Raw genomic sequence first — 18,767 nt, forward strand, 5'->3', positions numbered from 1 at the left:
TGGAAATTCCTCAGAAACCTAGAGAGAAGAACTGGGGAGATGGCCCCGTGGTTAAGAGCACTTGTTCTTGTAAAGGTCCCAGGTTCAATTCCCAGCACCCACTTGATGGCTCACAACCATCTGTAACTCCAGGTCCAGGGAATCTGGTGCCCTCTTCTGGACTCTGTGGGTATTAGGCATGCGCAGGGTATGCCTATGTGCATGTGAGCAGAACACTCGATACATTTAAAGTAAAATAAAGATAAAATGCAAACCTTTCTTCTGGAAATAGAAATACCATAGCACCCAGCCATACCAATCCCGGCACTCACCCAGTGGACTGCATCTGCCAGAGGTACCTGCTCATCTGGGCTTCTTTATTTTCAAGCTGGGCTTCTTGCTGCTCTACTTGTAATCGCTAGGAAATGCAACCAGCCTGCGCGACCATCAGCAGACGAAAGAGTAACGCAAACATGGCGCATACACACAATGGGGTTTTATGCAGCCGTGAAGAAAAAATGAAACTGTGAAGTCTGCATTTTAGATGTGCAGAGATAAAAACTTATATTGGCTGAGGTGACCCAGACACAGAGAGACACCACCTGTTCCCTCTCAGGGGCTCCTACTTTTGAGTTTTCAGATTTGAGTGTTTAACGTGAGGGTACTTATGGAGTCCTGGAAGGTACAAAGGGGCCACTGGGGTGGGGATGCCTAAAAGAGGTGGGGATGGTGGAACACAGGTAGAATAGGAAAGCAGAGAGCAGATACTGGGGGCGATGTGTTTTGATAGGAATGAGGGAGAGGGTGGAAGAGGCAAAAGAATGGGGCAGGGGCCAACCAAACCACAGGCTGTATAAAAAAGCTATAGGGAAGCATACTCTCATGTAAGTCAATGAAAATGTATGAGCTTTCAAAAAGAGTTCGCAGATACCCTGCATGGCTGGATGAGGCTGCTCTCAAAAGCCATGGGTCATTAAAAATAATCTCATCGCCAGGTGTGGGATATCTTTTCATGCATTACTCAGAATGGAGGTTACAGATGCTCCCCAAACGTTCATATTCTTGTCATTCCTCTTAGCTGTCCACCAAACTAGGCAATAAGAGCTTATTGCTGAAGACACCACACACGTCCATCTCAAGATCTAAAAGAGGTCAAGCTGGAAGCTTCCTCCCTGTGTAACAACAGCTCTCCCAGCTCCCATAACTGTTTGAGACAGACGCCACCATCGCCTCAGCTTTGAGGTGAGAAAACATGTTAAGTAAATTTGCCCAATGACCCTCCTGAGTTCAGAGTCTCATTCCTAATACTACACTGCATTGCTTCCCACACACAATGTGCTAAAAGGGTCCCTTGTTCGGCCACCATGATTTAACCCATCATTACTTAAGGCAACGACTTAAAGAATCATGGGCCGATAGTTGTGTGGTAGTAAGGTGTATAGAGAATTCTTAGGCTCACCCGTGCAAACAGTGAACGAAGAGGGGAAAAGGTATGTTGAGCCCAAATGAGGATCCAGTAATGTGAAACATCTGGATAGAGGGCTTGTGTAGGTTTGTGTGGGCTAGATTAAGGATGACAGCTTTCTTTTAAAGGCCATGAAAGGGCTGGGGAGATGGCTCAGTGGTTAAGAGCACTGACTCCTCCTCCAAAGGCCCTGAGTTCAATTCCCAGCAACCAAATGGTGACTCACAACCATCTATTAGGGGATCTGATGCCCACTTCTGGTATGTCTGAAGACAGTTACAGTGTATTCATATACATAAATAAATAGATTTTTTAAAAAAAGGCCATCAAAGCCTGGGGGCTGGGGGAAGAAACACAGACAAGAAAGAAGTGTAAGTATACTATGAAACCCAGTACTTTGGGTACCAAGTAAACACTGATAGGAAAGAAAGGAGCATTGAAGAATTTGTTATTCATAGCCACTGCCTTGGGCATTGAGTTTCTGAATTATGGTTTAATTTGGGTGGCAAGTATTTTGTACTGGTGTCCTTATGTATTCCGGTGTCCTCTTCCCAATACCCAGGTTTACCTTGAGATATGAAGGTATGCCCTTGAGAGTTTCATTAATACCTTTCCCCTCTCAATAAGTTTAGTCTAGTAAGAAACTTTTAAAACTTCAACTTTTTAAATAACGTATTATTTTTTTTTAACTTGTGTTTGCCTGTATTTATACCTGTACTGTTTTCAGTGCCATAGAGGCTAAAAGAGGGCATCACATCCCCTGAAACAGGAGATGGTGGTGAGCTACCAGGTCAGTGCTGGGAACTGAACATAGATCTCTTTAATTTCTCCAGCCCTTATAACTGCATCTTAAAAAAAAAAAAATCAGGCTGGAGAGATGGCTCAGTGGTTAAGAGCACTGACTGAAGGTCCCGAGTTCAAATCCCAGCAACCACATGGTGGCTCACAACCATCTGTAATGGGATCTGATGCCCTCTTCTGATGTGTCTGAAGACAGCTTGTATTATATACAAGCTACAGTGTCCTTGTATATAATAAATAAATAACTCTTTTTAAAAAATCGTCTTAGGCCATCATGGCCTATGCCTGCAATCATAGATTCAGGAGAGAGACAGGATTAAGGGTACACACTCATGTTCAGACACATAGTGTATAGTAAGGTTGTGGACAGTGTAAGCTACTGAAATCCTACTTCAAAAACAATCATTTAATGTCGACTACACATGCTGAGTGATACAGATTCTGTCCTGAACATCTGCCGAGCATTTCTTTTAGTACTGGACAATGGAACTATAAAGAAAAGGCATTTCCTTATGTATGAGATGCTAGAATTCCCTGGGAGGAGCTGACACGTAAATCGGTATCTTAAATGCATTTAACAAAGAAAAGGTTCATGGGACCAGATCAAAGCAATACTGGTATTGTGATGGTCTTTTAACATTGATTTTATGTGTTTGTGTACATTGAGTACAGTTCAAGGCCAGAAGAGGGCATTGGATCATCTGAAGCTAGAGTTATCTGAAATGTGCTACCTGACATGAGTTATGGGAAATGAACTGGGGGGTCCTCTGAGAGGAGACACAGTCTGGACATACCTGTGAGGTCATTTCCATAGTTTTAACTAAAAATGGTGTACTCTGAACGTGGGAAGCACCATCCCATGGGCTGGGACTCCAGACTGAATAAAAAGGTAAAAGCAAGAGGAATAGCATTCATCTCTCTTTGCTTCTGATTGCAGAACCCAAGCCTCATCCTCCGGCCACCACAGTTAGACTTGCTTTAGCTAGCCAGCTGCCTTGCCTTCTCCCCTATGCTGCCCAGTACTCTCAACATGTGAGCAAAGGGGCTGGAGGGATGGCTCAGTGGTTAAGAGCATCTGCTGCTCTTACAGAGAGCATGTGTTTCTTTCCCAGTACTCACAGGGTGGCTCACAACCATCTACCTGTAACTCCAGTTCTATGACATCCGGAGACTCTCTTGAGTTGACAAAGCATTTCAAGAGTATGAGGGCACCAGGCAGACACTCGAGGCACATGCATACAGTCAAACAAAACGTTTTAGAAAAATCCTTAAAAACGAATTTTAAAAAAGCTTACTGAAAAGATTTAGGAAGATGACTCATGCACAGCATGTAGAACCATGTTGATATGTAATTCTAAGAGCTCCGCATAAGTTAGCAATAATGACACTGACTTAAAACTGTCACCCGCCCCCCAGCCCCCATGTTACTGATAAGGATTTAGTCTCAGGGAGCCTCCCAAGTCTTTGACATCTTTTCAGTCTGACCACACTGACCAAATCGCCTTTTTCTGCCTCCCGCTTTTAACTTGCTTATTAAGAACGGGTGGCCAGACCAGACTTGGGACACAGGTTGTGATCCCCCAAGTTCGGAAACATCCACACCCCACAACCTCTGGGGCCCGCCTCTGTCTGTAACTCAGTGACTAAGCTAGCTTGGTCCTTTCTTTGGATTCTACACATAACCAGCCTTGGACCTTCGACTTACACAATTGTAAAAGTCAGTCCGAGTTTTGACTGAGCAGAACTTTATTCAAATCACCACTTGGACCTCCTTGGATGACCCGTGGGAAGTCTGCGCATCTGCCCACCTAAAACCGTCGCGCGAGGCCAGGTCCAGAGCACACTCTAGCAGTGTCCTTGGCCCTCGCTCCCCGGGGATAGCAAGCGTGGGAGCCCCGGCCCAACACAACTCCCTGCTCCTCCCAGGCCCTCTTTTCCTTCCTGGCCGGACGGACGCACTTCCGGCGGATGGGGAGGGAGGAGGTCTCGGCCCCGGAAACGGAAGTGAGCGGCTTGGCTGGCCGACTATAGCGGGTTAAGAGGATTTCGCAGAGCGGTTTCCAAGATGGTGAGTTCGCGAAACGACCGCAGTCGCGGTGGGTATTCGTAGTGCGGGCACGATCTTGGCAGCGCGGTCCCGGCTGGTGTCTGTCGTGGGCGTGACCCGGGCTGCACGCTCCGGGGTGGTGCTGGTTCCGATCGGACCGCGCGCGTGGGTTCCCCGGGCCTACCAGACCTGCCAGACCTGCCAGACCTGCGTGCCTCTTTCCAGCAGTTGAGGCCGATGCACAGGGCACATCTGAAAGCCGAGCCTTGTGTGGGTGTTGGGACACGCCACGTGCCCTCTCCTTCAGGGTGACCCTACACACCCCCCAGGCCCTCGACCGCCCATTTCATTTATACAACTCAGACTCAATTTACAAACATCTCTGCCTGAGCCATGTGTTGGTCCCGTTTTGTTCGTATAGTTCTGGACTCCCTCTCTTCCGCCTCTGGCCTCTCCTCCTTCCCCACTTTCTGTTTCTCTTTGAGCAGACTCCTGAGTCACCATGGTACAGACCTGATACAAGCACTCCTCCATAGGCCATCTGCCCAAGTCCAGAAAACTTGTATTAGCAAATACTGCTCACCATTGTAAAGGAGTGTGAGAAACGCTGAAATATGGTTTTAGGTTCTTCACGGACTTAATTTTATCTGACTCTGAACTAGAACCTTAAGGAGTCCTCATATTTTACAAAAGGACACTGGAAAGACAGTAACTACAATACAAGAATTCAGAATTTCTCCTTTGTGCATAGCCAAACCTTCCTTTGGTGCTTTGCAGTAAATCAGTCGACAGGAGGAACTGTAGGGTAGTGATGCCAGTCAGCATTGGGACAGCTATAATCAGACAGGTCTAGTCCTGGAAGTCTGTGCTTGGCTGGCATTCACAAAGTAGGTGACTGTCCACATAGTATCTCCCTGATCCCCGGTGGCTTCCTGTGTGAAGAATGAAAACAGTGTCAGGCCCTTGAATTATATAGACTTGGAAGCAACAAAAGGGGTTATTGGCAGTTTTGGTGGGGAGGGAGTGTGTTTTGGGGGAACCTTGCTGTGCAAAACCCCCAGGTAAAATACACAGATGAAGTTAGGCTGTCAAAAAGCTGCTTTCTCAGAATAGTTTGGTCTAAACTAGTAATAGAGACCAGGTCATCTGTACCTGAGCAGTCTGTGCTGTCAGACGTAGGCTGACAGTGTCCGTTCCGAAGGAGCTGTCTTTAACTTTGTGCGTTGTTTCAGTTAGCTGCATTTATTTTTTTTAATTATAGGTGCCAGCTCCTCCCTCTTTCTGTCAGTTCCTATGACCTTATCTCTAGGTGTCACGTCGTAAGTCCATCTCTTGTATGGTTTTTGATCTGCCTGTTCCCCAGGGTTCTGTCCTCAGCCTTTTCACTGGGTTAGAACATTGCAACCAAAGGGAAGGCTCTTTCCAGTGAAGCAAATCTGGCTGATCATTCCAAGATTAGGGTCAAACTCAAGGTTTTTGGTACAGATGACTGTCTTTGAATTTCATTGCCTCATTAATGTGAATCATCTCAAACTGGTCATAGTTAGTTAGTATATTCATTCCATGTTTTTGTTTTTTCATCAAATGCTTTTCATGCTAGCACATTTAGAAGTCAGGCCTGGAGTCTTTCTACCCCTGGATGTGTTACTGTACCCTGTGTGCTGGCTACAGGCTGTATTTAAGGCTCTCTTAATAGATAGAGATCCTGGGTTCCTTAAGGGCATGGCCCTTATCTTCTCTGTCCTTTAGCCTGTTGACTTTGTGTTGTAGAACTCCAGAGGCCTTGGGTCGCAGCTGAAGGACAGTATTCCAGTTACAGAGCTTTCAGCCAGCGGGCCGTTCGAGAGCCATGATCTTCTCCGGAAAGGGTATGTTGGGGAATTTCGGCTGTGCCTCATTCTAATGGAATGCCTCTTGTTCGTTCTTTTTAAGGTGTTCTCCTTGAAATACTATAAATGTATATTCAGTGTTGTCTGTAGTGAGTGATATACTCAGGGTGTAGAGAGGAAGAGGGCTGCACGTTCCTTGTAGTGGGAGAACCGTTGTAGCAGGGTAACAGCAAGCAGGCTTGCAGGAGGGGGTCCTCCTAGTGCATGGGACCATTGGTAGGACTCTGTGGGCTCATTTGATGAGGGGGCTGGTACTGGAGATTGAATCTAGGATGTCAAATAATGGGAAGCAAGCTCTCTACCACTGAGATGTATAACCCTAGCCCTTGGTTTTATAGATTCTTACTGCTTGTAACTCAGCCATTGACCTCTGCTACTGACTGCTGGAGTGATTAACTCTTCTTTGGGAGACACTAGGATACAACAGGTATATAGCAGTGGTTAACACTGGTCTAGGCAAAACATGGCTTGAGTTTGGATCACCAACACCACTTAAAGGCAGGTCAGCCTAGCCAGTAGATGATCAGTGAGACAGCCTGCCTTAGAACATAAGGTGGAGAGCAGCTGAGGAAGCATCTAACGACAATTCTGGCCTACATGTGCAGTACACCCCCCCCCACACACACACACACCCTTAAGAGAGGATGATGGCTCAGTGGTGGAGCATGCCTTTAGTCCCAGTGCATGGGAGGCTGTCCTGGGAGTTCCAGGACAGCCAGAGCTACACAGAAAACCTGTCTTGAAAAGTCTCCACCACCACCCCCCCCCCAAAAGAAGAGAAAGAAAGAAAGAAAGAAAAGATGATGTGTATACACCAAGGAAACAATGCCTGTGCACAGCAGTACTAATGGGAATAAGAACTCAGCCTGTGGCAGCAGACACAGGGCCTGCACAGGTCTGAGCCAGACGGGTACCGGTGCTTAGACAGGAAGGGGACAAAAGCCCCCACTCATAACCTAGAAGCTATCTCCAAAACCTCTTGCAAACCAAGTTACTTTTCTTCAGTGGAGTCTATGTGGACACACAAACCACACTTAAGGGCAGGCCAAAACAAGCTCAATGGTTTGTTTGCTTTCTAACTTAGAGATCTTTGGTTTATATGTTAGAGTTTCTGGTTTTGTGTTTTTATGGGATTTCTGTGTATGTAAATATTTGAGAAAACTATTTTCAATAAGAATAAGAAAGGGAGGGAGAATGGATGATGTACTGTGGCTGCCTGGTTTTGGGTCCCAGCTCTGTTATCCCTGGATGATGTCTTGTGACAGGTAAGTGCTCAGTGTTGTCCTCTGTGACCAGGGCTAACAGTACATGTGTTACACAGTAGGAGTAAGGGAGTGGTACCCGCCTCTCTTGAGTGCTAAGTGGCGGCTGCTTTTGGTTTTGTTCTCCAGCCCCGTCCCACCTGCTTCTGTAATTTCCTTTTTTAGACACCTGTTTCCAGTCGTCTGTCCTTGGCACATCACTTTTCTGCTCAGTCGTACAGGGTCAAGGTGACGTCCCCTGTGTTTACATCCTAATTGAAATGCTGACCTTTCCTGCATTCTGGTGCTGAGGTCTGGGCACATACACAGTCCCTTTTGGATTTATTTGTAAGAGACACAGGATGTGGCCTCTTGGAGGCATAAATTGATTTGTAGTAAGATTAATAGGCTGAGGGCTGGAAAGATGGCTGAGCAGTTAATAGAATTTGTTCTTACAGAGGACCCTGGTTCAGTTCCCAGCAGCCCCATGAAGGCTCTTAACCACCTGCAACTCCATTTCCAGGGAATCAGATCAGATGCCCTCCTCTGTCCTCTGGGAACCAGAGCAGACACTCAAAGACAATTTTTAAAGAAAATTAATAGGCTAACCACCAGCTCCGTCCTGGTGAACTCTGCCACCCCCCCCCCCCATGTCACTTTTTTCTTCCCAATTGGAAAGGAAGACTGCACATGGTTTTCATGGTCTGCCACTGTGATGACAGTCTGTACTCAGTGGATGGCTGTGGTGGGGTTTTCTAGGGTTTTTCAGCCCTCAGTACTTAGCATGATAGTGACCAAGTGGTCTGGTCCTAACTGGGTCCTTTAAGCATGTTGCTTGACCTGTCCTTATAAAGGTAGAGTATTGAAGAAAGAATCTTAGCTAATCTGTCTTAGGAGCAGCATCCCATCAAAGTGGCAGTAATAGTAAACACATGCTTAGTGAGGTCTTTTAAAATAACTTAAACATTTTTATCAGAGGGATGATCTGGGTGAGAGCACTATCTCCTCTTCTAGAAGACTGGGACTTGATTCCAACACCCACATAGCAGCTAACAACTGTCTGTAACTCCAGTCTTGGGACACACAGGTTATACAAAGACATATAGGTAAAACATTTGTGCACATAATAAGTTTTTTTAAAACTTTAAAAGTTTACATGAGAATCCATGAAAGACATAAAAATGAAACTCAGTGGAAACAGTTGACTGGTAAAAATACGCCACAGCTTTTCAGTGTTGTTACTCTCAGGGCTTTATTATAGACAGAGGCCATGAGCGAGCATCCACGCTTGGAAAGCCTGTCTTGGGGTTTTACTGCTGTGAACAGACACCATGACCAAGGCAACTCCTATAAGGACAACATTTATGGGGCTGGCTTATAGGTTCAGAAGTTCAGTTCAATGTCATCAAGACAGTAACATGGCAGCATCCAGGCAGCTAGGGGTGAGGGTCTTAAAGCCCATGCCCACAGTGACATATGTACTCCAATAAGGCCACACCTTCTAATCATGCCACTCCCTGGCCCCCCTCCTCTTGTTCAAATACATGAGTCTATGGGAGCCACACCTAAACATAGCATAATGCAAAATACATTTAGTTCAACTTCCAGAGTCTCTATAGTCTATAGCAGTCTCGACAATGTTAAAAATTCAAAGTCTCTCCTGAGATTCATCCAATCACTTAACTAATTCCAAGGCAAGACAGGAAACCAGCTGGGCAAACTCCAAATTCTGCATCTTCATGGCTGATGTCAAACTGGTCTTCAGATCTCCAACTTCTTTTTTACCTTTGATGAGTCACATGGCTGAAGGTGACATGTTCTGCTACTTTCTGGGGCTGGAACATTACTCCCCACCCCCCATTCTATTACCAGCTTTCTGTTTTCTGACTCCTTCTCTGCCTAAGCTTGGCCTTCCTGGAACTTGCTCTGTAGATTGACCTTGAACTCAGAGATCTGTATGCCAGTCTCAAACACTGGGATTAGAGGTGTGGTCCACCAAGCCTGGACTTAAGTTTTTCTTCACCTAGAACTTGCTTTGCTTTAGGCTGGCCCTGAATTTATTGATCTGCTTATTTTTGTCTCCTGGGATTAAAGGTTTATACCACCATATCTTGACCTAAATTTAGCTCGGTGGGATTTTGCCCCAAGGTCACCACTCCCTTAATTCAATTTAATATCCTTGAACACAGAATTCAGCTCCATTTCACTTCCTGGTGCCCCTTTAATACCCAAACCATATATTTTATATTTTTCCTTTCTCAGCCTGCTCCGCTTATTTAAAGTGCTCTTCATGAAACTGAAACAGAGAACAAAGTCTATGATGGGCATTTCCTTTGTCAGTGCAATTAATCTGAGTCTCTTCACCTTAGCCTCAGGCAGACTCTTCAGATGAGAGCCACATTCTTCACCAAAATACCAGAAAAACAGTCTCTGGGCCACAGTTTTAAATTCTCCAGGGAAACACCCTGGGCCACTCCCTGGGCCAAACATATACATATACATATACAAGGCATTACAGCCTTCATAGTGATAACACAGCATATCCATATATCCATAGTAATAGTATATACAGGTTTGCAGTAGATGCCTGCTGAGGCTGGCTGCCTTTCATCCATAGTTCTATGTATTTTCACAAACGTTTCTGTTCCTGTACTGACCGACACCATCAAGATGATAACAGTGTTCTCACCCCCAGACAACCTACTGCACACTACTGTTGTACAATAACAGTGGCTTGGATATTTTTGGTTTTTTGGGGGGGGGGGTGGGGAAGGTTGCTGATTTTTCAGGATAGGGTTTCTCTGTGTAGCCCTGGCTGTTGAGGAACTCATTTTGTGGACCATGTTGGTCTTGAACTCAGAGATCCACCAGCTTCTTCCTCTTGGGTGCTGGGATTAAAGCCCCCACAGCCTTACTACAATTACAGTCTCGGGGTATCAGTGGAGAGCGTGTCCCAGGCCTCATGCTTGCTGGACACATGTTCACCCAGTGAGCACACCCCACGCCCTGGGCGCTTCACAGTTACATGTGTAGTCTTTTATTAAAACATTTTTTTGTTGCTTTTTAACTGGATGGCATTCCCACTGTCCCACTGTTGATGTTACCTATGGTGTCATGAGGGTGGTGGCCATCCACATTTCAGCCCACAGATTCTGCAGTACCCAGGATCTCCTTAATAGTTCCAAGAGCTCTCTGGCCAAAGACCAGTATCGCATCTGGCAGGCATTGTCGACAGTCTCATCAAAAGTGACATTTCCAGTAGGTTTAATGTTCTGCTTCTTTCTGTCTCTTGGTGGCTCCTTGAGGGTTTTGATGATCAGGGCAGAGGCACCGGTAGCCTTGGCAATGCCATCACCAACAGATCCAGAGGACCTGTCTTGGGGGCCAAGGCAGATGTTTTGTTGGCCTTGCCTCTGGTCTACCTCAAGTACATGACTTCGATCTTGTTGGGGTTGAACCTGGGCAGCATGGTGGAGGCACCTGGTGTCAGATGAACCCTGATTCGGGGCAAAGAAGGCTGCACCATAGCCTTCTCTAAGTGAAAGCCAAAAAGATGGATGCTTATATGTGCAGCTTTGAGCTGTGGTGGAGAATTATGTGTTGTGCCCTGTTAAATATTTGTCTTTATTTTTTTCCTTCTAGGTTTTCTTGTGTGAAAAATGAACTTTTGCCCAGTCACCCTCTTGAATTATCAGAAAAGAATGTGAGTATCAGTGTCTTTCTTTTTTAAAAACAAACTACTTTTTAAAAATTAATTTAATTATTTTATGTGTATTGGTATTTTGTTTGCTTCTACTTTCGCATACTAGAAGAGGCCATCACTCAGTTATTAGCTGACATGTGGGTGCTGGCACTTGAACTCAGGACCTTCAAGCTCTTAGCCATGGAGCCATCTCTGTAGCCCTATGACTTTCTTTTTTATCCCCCGCTAGGGAAATAGAAGTAGGCGTGGGCACTTTGAGATCAGACAGCCACATTTGAAGACATTTGGGGTACCATTTGGATGCAGGAGGGGAGGCAGGCAGATCCCTGGTGCTCACTGGCTAGCCCAGCTGAATCTCTGGGTTCCTGTCTCAGTGAGAGACCCTGTCTCACAAAATAAGATGGGGCCTGTTGAGGTAAAACCTGGTGTTGGCTCTGCTCGGCGTCTGCAGGAATATCTGTACAGAAATGTAAACCACACGTACACATGCCAGACACACAGACGTAGACATAAGTGTTATAAAATCTGTCAAGAAATTAACACCTTAAATCAGTTAGGGATGTTAATTAACTCCTGGCCTCAGGATTGCCAGTGTTGCATTTTCAGAACAGCGTTGCTCTGTCTGTAACACGCTCTTAGGTTAGAGTTACTCTGTCTTCTGTAGTTCCAGCTCAACCAGGACAAGATGAACTTTTCCACCCTGAGGAACATCCAGGGTCTGTTTGCTCCCCTGAAGTTACAGATGGAATTCAAGGCAGTGCAGCAGGTGAGTCTGTCTGTCCCCTGCGTGCTGATGTTGTCATGCTAGCTGTCGGACCTTACCCTATGTGCCCCCTGTCCTGCCTCGCTCTGTAGCACATGACTCTGGTTACTGCTTCATAGAGGAAAAGTTGTCCTGTGGAGAATGGCTTCGTGTCATAGACGCAGTGTCTGAGAGCAGTGTGGCTGTCTGCTCTCTGAGGCAGTTGTGCATACACAGCTGGGTGTGCCTGTTGCTCAGGATGTGCAGATGTCCTTTGGGAGAACTGTCCCCTGCCTGGGTTCTGGACCCCATTGTGTCACCCTACATCAGGAAGCAGTTCCCTGCCAGCAGTCCCATTTGTTGCAGACACCTTTTTCTTCTCTTCTTGCTTAGGCTCATCAGAAGCAGTTACATACATTCAAATCCCATTGTAAAATTGTATCAGTCCCTAACTAATTAATTAGTTTTGAGACAGGCTTCCTCTCACCATGCAACCAACTGGCCTGGAGCATGGCTTTGGATGGCATGCTGGCCTTGAGCTCCCAGAGATCTGCCTGCTCTGTATCGGGGTTAAAGGTGTGCACACCACGCCTTACTCCCACATCTTCCCTTCTCTGCTTCTACAGTTTCAGCTGCTGGAAGCCGTTGTTTTCTGTGTCTGTTCCTTCCTTTCCTTTCTCCTCTGAGCTGGTGTCTTCTGTCTCCTGGCGTGCATGCACATATGTGTGTTTGTGTGTTTTTGTGTGTGTGTGTATTTGGGGGGGGGTAGGGTGCTACTGAGCAGGGCAGACATTTTCTTGCCCCATTTGACTTAAACACTGTACTATTTGACACCCAAAGCTCCTTCCTTTTCTCTGTAGACCTTTTTCAGGGTAGAAAAGTTCTTTTGTAGACCTCAAGCTGATGTCCCTTTCCTCTCCAAAACCCATTTGCAGCTTTGTGGTTTCTTCTGTCTGTCACCTGAGATGTTAGTGGTATTAGGGGCCATTTTTGTTCTCCCTTTGTTTCCTGCCTGTCTTTCATAGTTACTCAGTGCTGTTGACTTTCTCTAACTATCCTGACCTGCTTTTCTGGTTGGAAGGCCCACAGGCATCTTGGATTTCACTCGGGCTGTGCAGAACAGCTCATTATTCTTCACATCCTTGTGGGTGAATAGGCTCCTGCCTAAGGCGGATGTTGGAGCTTTAGCTCTAGTTGCCTCTCGAGGTGCCTTGTCGCCCCCACCCTAGATGTCTGGTTCTTAGCAGATCTCCCTGCGACCCAGCCCCCAGCCCCACCCCACTCACTGCTCAGAGTGAGGGTAAAGCACCTCACTGGGTCAGGCTTTGCCTGCCCGGTGGGTTGGCACCTGGCCTCCTGCTTTAGACTCTGATGCATTTGTTTCCTGCTACTATGGACCCTTTCTGTGGCCTAGCTAGACTTGAGTCCTGCAGCCAGTGCTATGAATGCCGTTGACTTTAGGTTTGTGGTTAAGTACTTCTTTACAAGAATATAGCTCTCAAATGGCTTTAAATGAGAATGGCTGAGTGAGTGCTTTACACTAAATCTCAGTCTCAAACTCATTTGAAAACAGTCTGAAGCACATTTGTTGTTGCTTAAGGTTTATTTGATCTTATTGTGTGTGTGTATGTGTGTGTGTGTGTGTGTGTGTGTGTGCACGCTTGCATATATGTCTGTCTGTGTGCACCGTGTATAGAGTGATCACAGAGACAGATCTCCTAGGAATGGACTTACAGCCTGTTCTTAGCCTCTGTGGGTTCTGGAAATCTAGCCTGGTTTCCCTGGGAGAGCAGCTAGTGCTCGTCTGTAACTGTGAGCCATCCCATAATTCCTTGCCAGTGTGAAATGGAAGAACAGTCAGAGCAGCACAGGTTATCTGAAGGTTTCCATATAGTATTGTCTGGCACAGGACTTAGCCTCCCTCATCTCCCGTCTTTGCCTGGGTTTGAGCTATACCATTTTGTTGAAAATCTTGACCAGTGTGTATTTGTTTTCCTGATCTCCATCCTTGGGCTTTGCAAGCCCCACCTTTGATGCTCTTTCCCAGACCCTAAAACTCTTCTCCACTTAGAGGTTCCTGTTTCTATTTCTGCATCTTCTTCTTTCTTCTCTTCTCCATGCTTCCTTATTTTGGTTTTGAATGACAGCTGGAGAAAATTTTTTTCACATTGTAAAGACTAAATAACGTTATAGGCCACTATTAACTGAGACTAGTGCCCTCACTCTGAGTAGTGAGGGTAAGTCTCCCTGTGACGGCCTCTGCAGATGCTGACCACAGCCTTGGTATCAGTCGTGGTGTCACCCCCTGCTGGCCACCTAGTACTCTTGGTAAAGTATAAAGTGATCTGCAGCAAGACCAAAAGGCAATGAGTATGACCAGGTTCAAGTGGCAGTGGCCGCCCTGTCTGTGTGCAGTCTTTCAGGCGGGTAATTAGCACAGAGCTGTGTGACTGGTCAGTGATCGTCAAACCGTGATTCCGGATGTTTCTGTCTGCACAGCTTATGCCCCTTACCCCAGGCTTAGTTTGCTTTTCAGTCCACACCTGCCTATTGCACGACAGAGGTCACATTGGCTAGAGTGGCACTGTGACTTTAAAAGGCCTCCTGAGTGAGTTTGGTTTGCATTTGCAAACGTTACTTTTACTTTTGCACTAAGCAGCTCAGAGCAGCACACAGTGTCCTTGGTCGAGGAGAGTGACTTTCACTCATCTGGATCCTTCTGGAACCTGGTGTCTAAGTTGGAGCGAGGCGGGCTCTGGGATGTGGTCATCACATACATTTTTACGGTGGGCATGGAGCTTACAACGTGGTGGCAGTAAACACTGGCAGATGCAGTGGGTAGAGTTACGGTGCCATCACACGTTGAAACTTGGTCTGCACTGCTGAATTACAGTGTTACTGAGCTTACGCTCTTCAAGTAAAGGACAAAGAGCATGGTCCTGCGGCCTGTCGACCTCCCCTGATCCTGCTGAAGCTCTCTTTCACTTCTCCCCAGGTTCAGCGTCTTCCGTTTCTTCCAAGCTCAAACCTCTCACTGGATATTTTGAGGGGCAATGATGAGACCATTGGTTTTGAGGATATTCTTAACGGTGAGTGGCACTCTCAGCACTGTGGAACCCTGTACTATACAAGGTGACAGCAGCCAGCAAGTCTGTCCCAGGGAGATCACAGGAGTCACTTGTAGTCATTCAGAGCCCTAAGATGAGATTTAATGGTAACTACTTTATAAGTCAAGCTGCTCTGTTCTGAGCCCGCATTTCAGTCAGTGTAATAGTCATTCAGTTCTGTGTCACACACTGTTGTCCATCCGGAGCTCCATGGTGGTGTGTGCTTCGAGGTCCACAGTGTTTGTGGGACTGGTTTTCAGAAGGAGTTAGATGAAGTCTTCCTTTAAAACTTAAAACACCTCGTCCAGTAATGTGTGTGCTGAGGTGGGCAGTGAGGAGGAAGGTCGCGTCTGCGGTTCATTAGTTCTCAGGAATGGTTTTGTGGATGAGATGGATGACTTCTGAGTAAGAGCCGTTCACACAGCACCCCGTGCTTCCAGGCCCAGGAAAGATAGGCAGGTCCAGTCCCGCCCCGTGCACAGCCTCCATTGGGTCTACCACAGCCAAGCGGGGGAACTGGGAAAAAAACAGCACAAAACAGCACAACTCCACTGTTTATGTTGCTGGTGCTTGGGGGAGGGGACTTTATGAATGCTGGGAAACCTGGGATTCCTGAGCTTGCTCACACTATTATGTAGTTAACTCATCAAAATCTTCTGTACATATGTGCTTAAAAAGAGAAAGGGAGATGTGGCGCATCAGTTCTGTCTCATTAAGGCACTGGGCAAGGCTGTGAATACAAACAGCAAACCTTGGGTCTGCCTTCAGATAGAGGAGGTGTACTTTAAGTGGACAAAGATGGGCTGTGGTAAGTGTTAGGAATGAAAGTCATGTTGGGAGGGTCAAGTGCCTGTAGGATATGATACATAAACTAATTGCTTAGTTCAGATTAGAGCGAAGACTGTCTGAGGCCAGAGAAATAGTAGACTTGGGTCTACTATTTGGGTCTGATGGCTAAGGTTCAACAGGGGTTGCCCTGCGAGCAATCTGACAGGTTAGCCTGCTGTAGGTTTGTGGATGGTGGGAGGGATAGGAGATTCCTGATGGTAGATGCACAGATGTCTGCATTTTGTGGTCCCTGCTCCCTGAACTACACTCCCGTGGTGTGAGGAGGTCAGGTGACACTTGTATATTTGTCATATTTTGTTCCAGAAAGGACTCCATATCCAGGGCTCCTCAGTTTTAAATCAGGCATTAAAGCTGCTTATTGTGGGCATCTCTGCCTTCAAGGACTGCTGCAGGCCTTCGAGAAGCTGAGCCGGCCTTGTCTCTGCATGTAGGGAGCGCTTGAAGCTCCGAGGTGTAGCCATGGAAGTCAGGCGCAGCAGGCTTTATTCCATGTGTTGAGTACAGAGACCATTGTCCTTCTGTGCTGTTGGGGTAGACTCAAAGCATGCAGTAGCTTGGCTCAGGGGTGCTTATTTCAAGACTCAAGAGTGTGTGGGGACTGGCTCTTAGAGTGGGAGCCAGCAAGATACAGCACGGAGTAAGGTGAGGTTGAAAGCCAGACAGGCCAGATAGAGCAGACAGACAGACACGCTGGATGCCCACTCAGAATCCGCCATTGAGTCAGCTTAGGCACACTCTTATGTGACATAATTTCATGTCTCTGACAATGAGGAAATGAGCTTGTGAGCGTCTCCCATTCTCTGCATCTCTCCGAGGTAGGAGTTAGCTGTGAAGTTCCCCTGTTGAGAGGGCTGATGTCCACTGTGGTGAGCTGCTGCAGTGCACGTGGGTAGCATCCCTCAGTGTGCAGAGATAGTGCAGCTGAGCACTACCATGGCTACCAAAATTGGGTCTCACCCTCTGCTGCATGAATTCACTACATAGCCCTTCCTTGTTGTCTTTCTTGTTTCCCGCTGAGTGACCTGCACACTCCCTGCTCCTCTGCATGTTGTCCAGATGTGCAGCTTGGTCTCAGGCAGCGTTGGCTAACTCAGCTCTCTGCACACTTTTGAGAGCACCAGCTAAATCACACTGCTCTTCTCGGTGCTCCCACCTCCATACGGTAATTGAGTAAGTGCAGCAGTAAAGTGACACTGGACATTTCAGAGTCTCCCACCTCCTTACCTACAGTAGGCAAGTGAGTGAGCTGGGGGCGAGGAAGGGCTTGCTGTCCTGTGTGCTGGGGGTTTACTCCTAACTTGCCACCTTCTGTGTGCTGGGGGTTTTGCTAAGAGTGGTGATGTGCTCTCAGGGAGTCAGAACTCTAAGAGATGGAACGGAAAGAAAGTTAACGAATGAGCGTGCTCTGGTCACACTTAGCACATCGCTCAAGCTGATTCTTTGCTTTCCCAAGCCCACTTTGCTTCCGTATTTCCTTGGATCTTCATTTGTGCAGGCTGTACTGGTTTGGCACATTAGGCTCAGTCAGTGTTGGGAGGACAAGACTTGTCCTGGAAACTTCGATTGTTAGGACATGTGTATCGGTGTTTTGCCTGCATTGTGCCTGTGTGAGGAGGGTTCCAGAGCCCCTTTAACTGTTGTGCAAAGTGTTTGTAGTCGAGTCCCTTCAAACAAGATACAAATGTGTTTTACCGCCCACCCCAGCTTCCTTAGGCCCATTTGCAGTCAGTATCCGCTCCAGCCCTAGCCAGCCTGCTTCTCACACCGGGTTGGTTCAGATGATCACAGATCCTGATATGACTCCTGAATATCCATTGACAGTGCCTGTTTCTGCTTCTTTCCAGATCCATCACAAAGTGAACTGATGGGCGAACCACACTTGATGGTGGAGCACAAGCTGGGCTTGCTGTAGTGCAGGGCCCTGAGGAACTGCGTGTGCGTTCCGGGGTTGCCTCTGCTCCAGTGATGTTTACAGCATTAAAGTACTGAGAGGATTCGCTGGGTCATGTGCAAGTGTTTGGGGCTTGGTTTTGGGTTGTGAGTCAGTTGAAAGCCGAGAGGTGGTTTCTAAGCCCAGCTTCTGAAAATGTATTTCTTACAAATGTCACACACGCAACAACGTTCCCAGGAGCCTTCTTCAGAATCATGTTTCAGATTGGATTTGGTGGCAGCACCCAGCTCAGCCTTAGCTTTGCTCTGTAGGTTGCTGTTTATACCTTAAGGGTTATAGCCAAGTATTCTTACAAGTCAAAAGTTTAAGTTTGCAGAGTTTGGTCTTTTTTATGTGAGAAATTAAATACAGCAACCCCGACATGTAGCTTGAACTGTTGAGCTTCATAGAGTTACCTCACATTTTAGCTTATCAAGTTACGTATCAAGGTACACAAATGTTATTGTTAGAGGAGAATATTACTATTATACATCTATGAATAGTTCCGTACTACTTTATTTAAATACATTTTCAACATAATGGTTTTAAAATATTGTTTATAGAACTGGTCTATAAAAACTACATTTTTTCCTGGGTGTGGTAGTACACACTTCAATCACAGCACCAGAGAGGCAGAGGCAGGTGTGTATTTGTGGGTTTTGAGGCCAGCTTGGTCTATGTAGTGAGTTCCAGCCAGAATTACACAATCGGACCCTGTCAAAAACAAAACCTTAAGATTTCCAGAATGCTAGTAAATGGATCGTTTGTTTTAACTGGATCTGAAGTATCTTGATTATTAACTTTACCAGAAAGTCTTCATTAACTGAGTTTCTGACCTGAAGCACTTGACAGTGCCTGCAGAAGTTTTGGGTGGCACGTTTTGGTCTGGACAGCTTCTGGCATTCAGTGAGTGGAATGATGCAGTTTTTTATTTTTAAAGAATATTTGAGTTTTTGTGTATTTGCCTGCACGTATATCTGACCATGTGCACGCCTGATACCTGCAGAAGTCAGG

The 18,767-nt window shown here is 46.5% G+C and overlaps 1 protein-coding gene across 1 annotated transcript; it reads left to right on the forward strand.

Moving 5' to 3' along the window:
• The first annotated feature begins 4,237 nt into the window (after window positions 1–4,237).
• On the forward strand, window positions 4,238–18,531 carry POMP (proteasome maturation protein). The gene is made up of 6 exons (XM_080940742.1): window positions 4,238–4,313; window positions 6,063–6,160; window positions 11,065–11,125; window positions 11,790–11,891; window positions 14,863–14,956; window positions 17,668–18,531. The coding sequence occupies exons 1-6, from the start codon at window positions 4,311–4,313 to the stop codon at window positions 17,733–17,735; spliced, it is 426 nt and encodes a 141-aa protein (XP_080796868.1). The 5' UTR covers window positions 4,238–4,310; the 3' UTR covers window positions 17,736–18,531.
• Window positions 18,532–18,767: the final 236 nt, after the last annotated feature.

Source organism: Micromys minutus (genome assembly GCF_963924665.1).
Source record: "Micromys minutus genome assembly, chromosome: 29".
Lineage (NCBI taxonomy): Eukaryota > Metazoa > Chordata > Mammalia > Rodentia > Muridae > Micromys > Micromys minutus.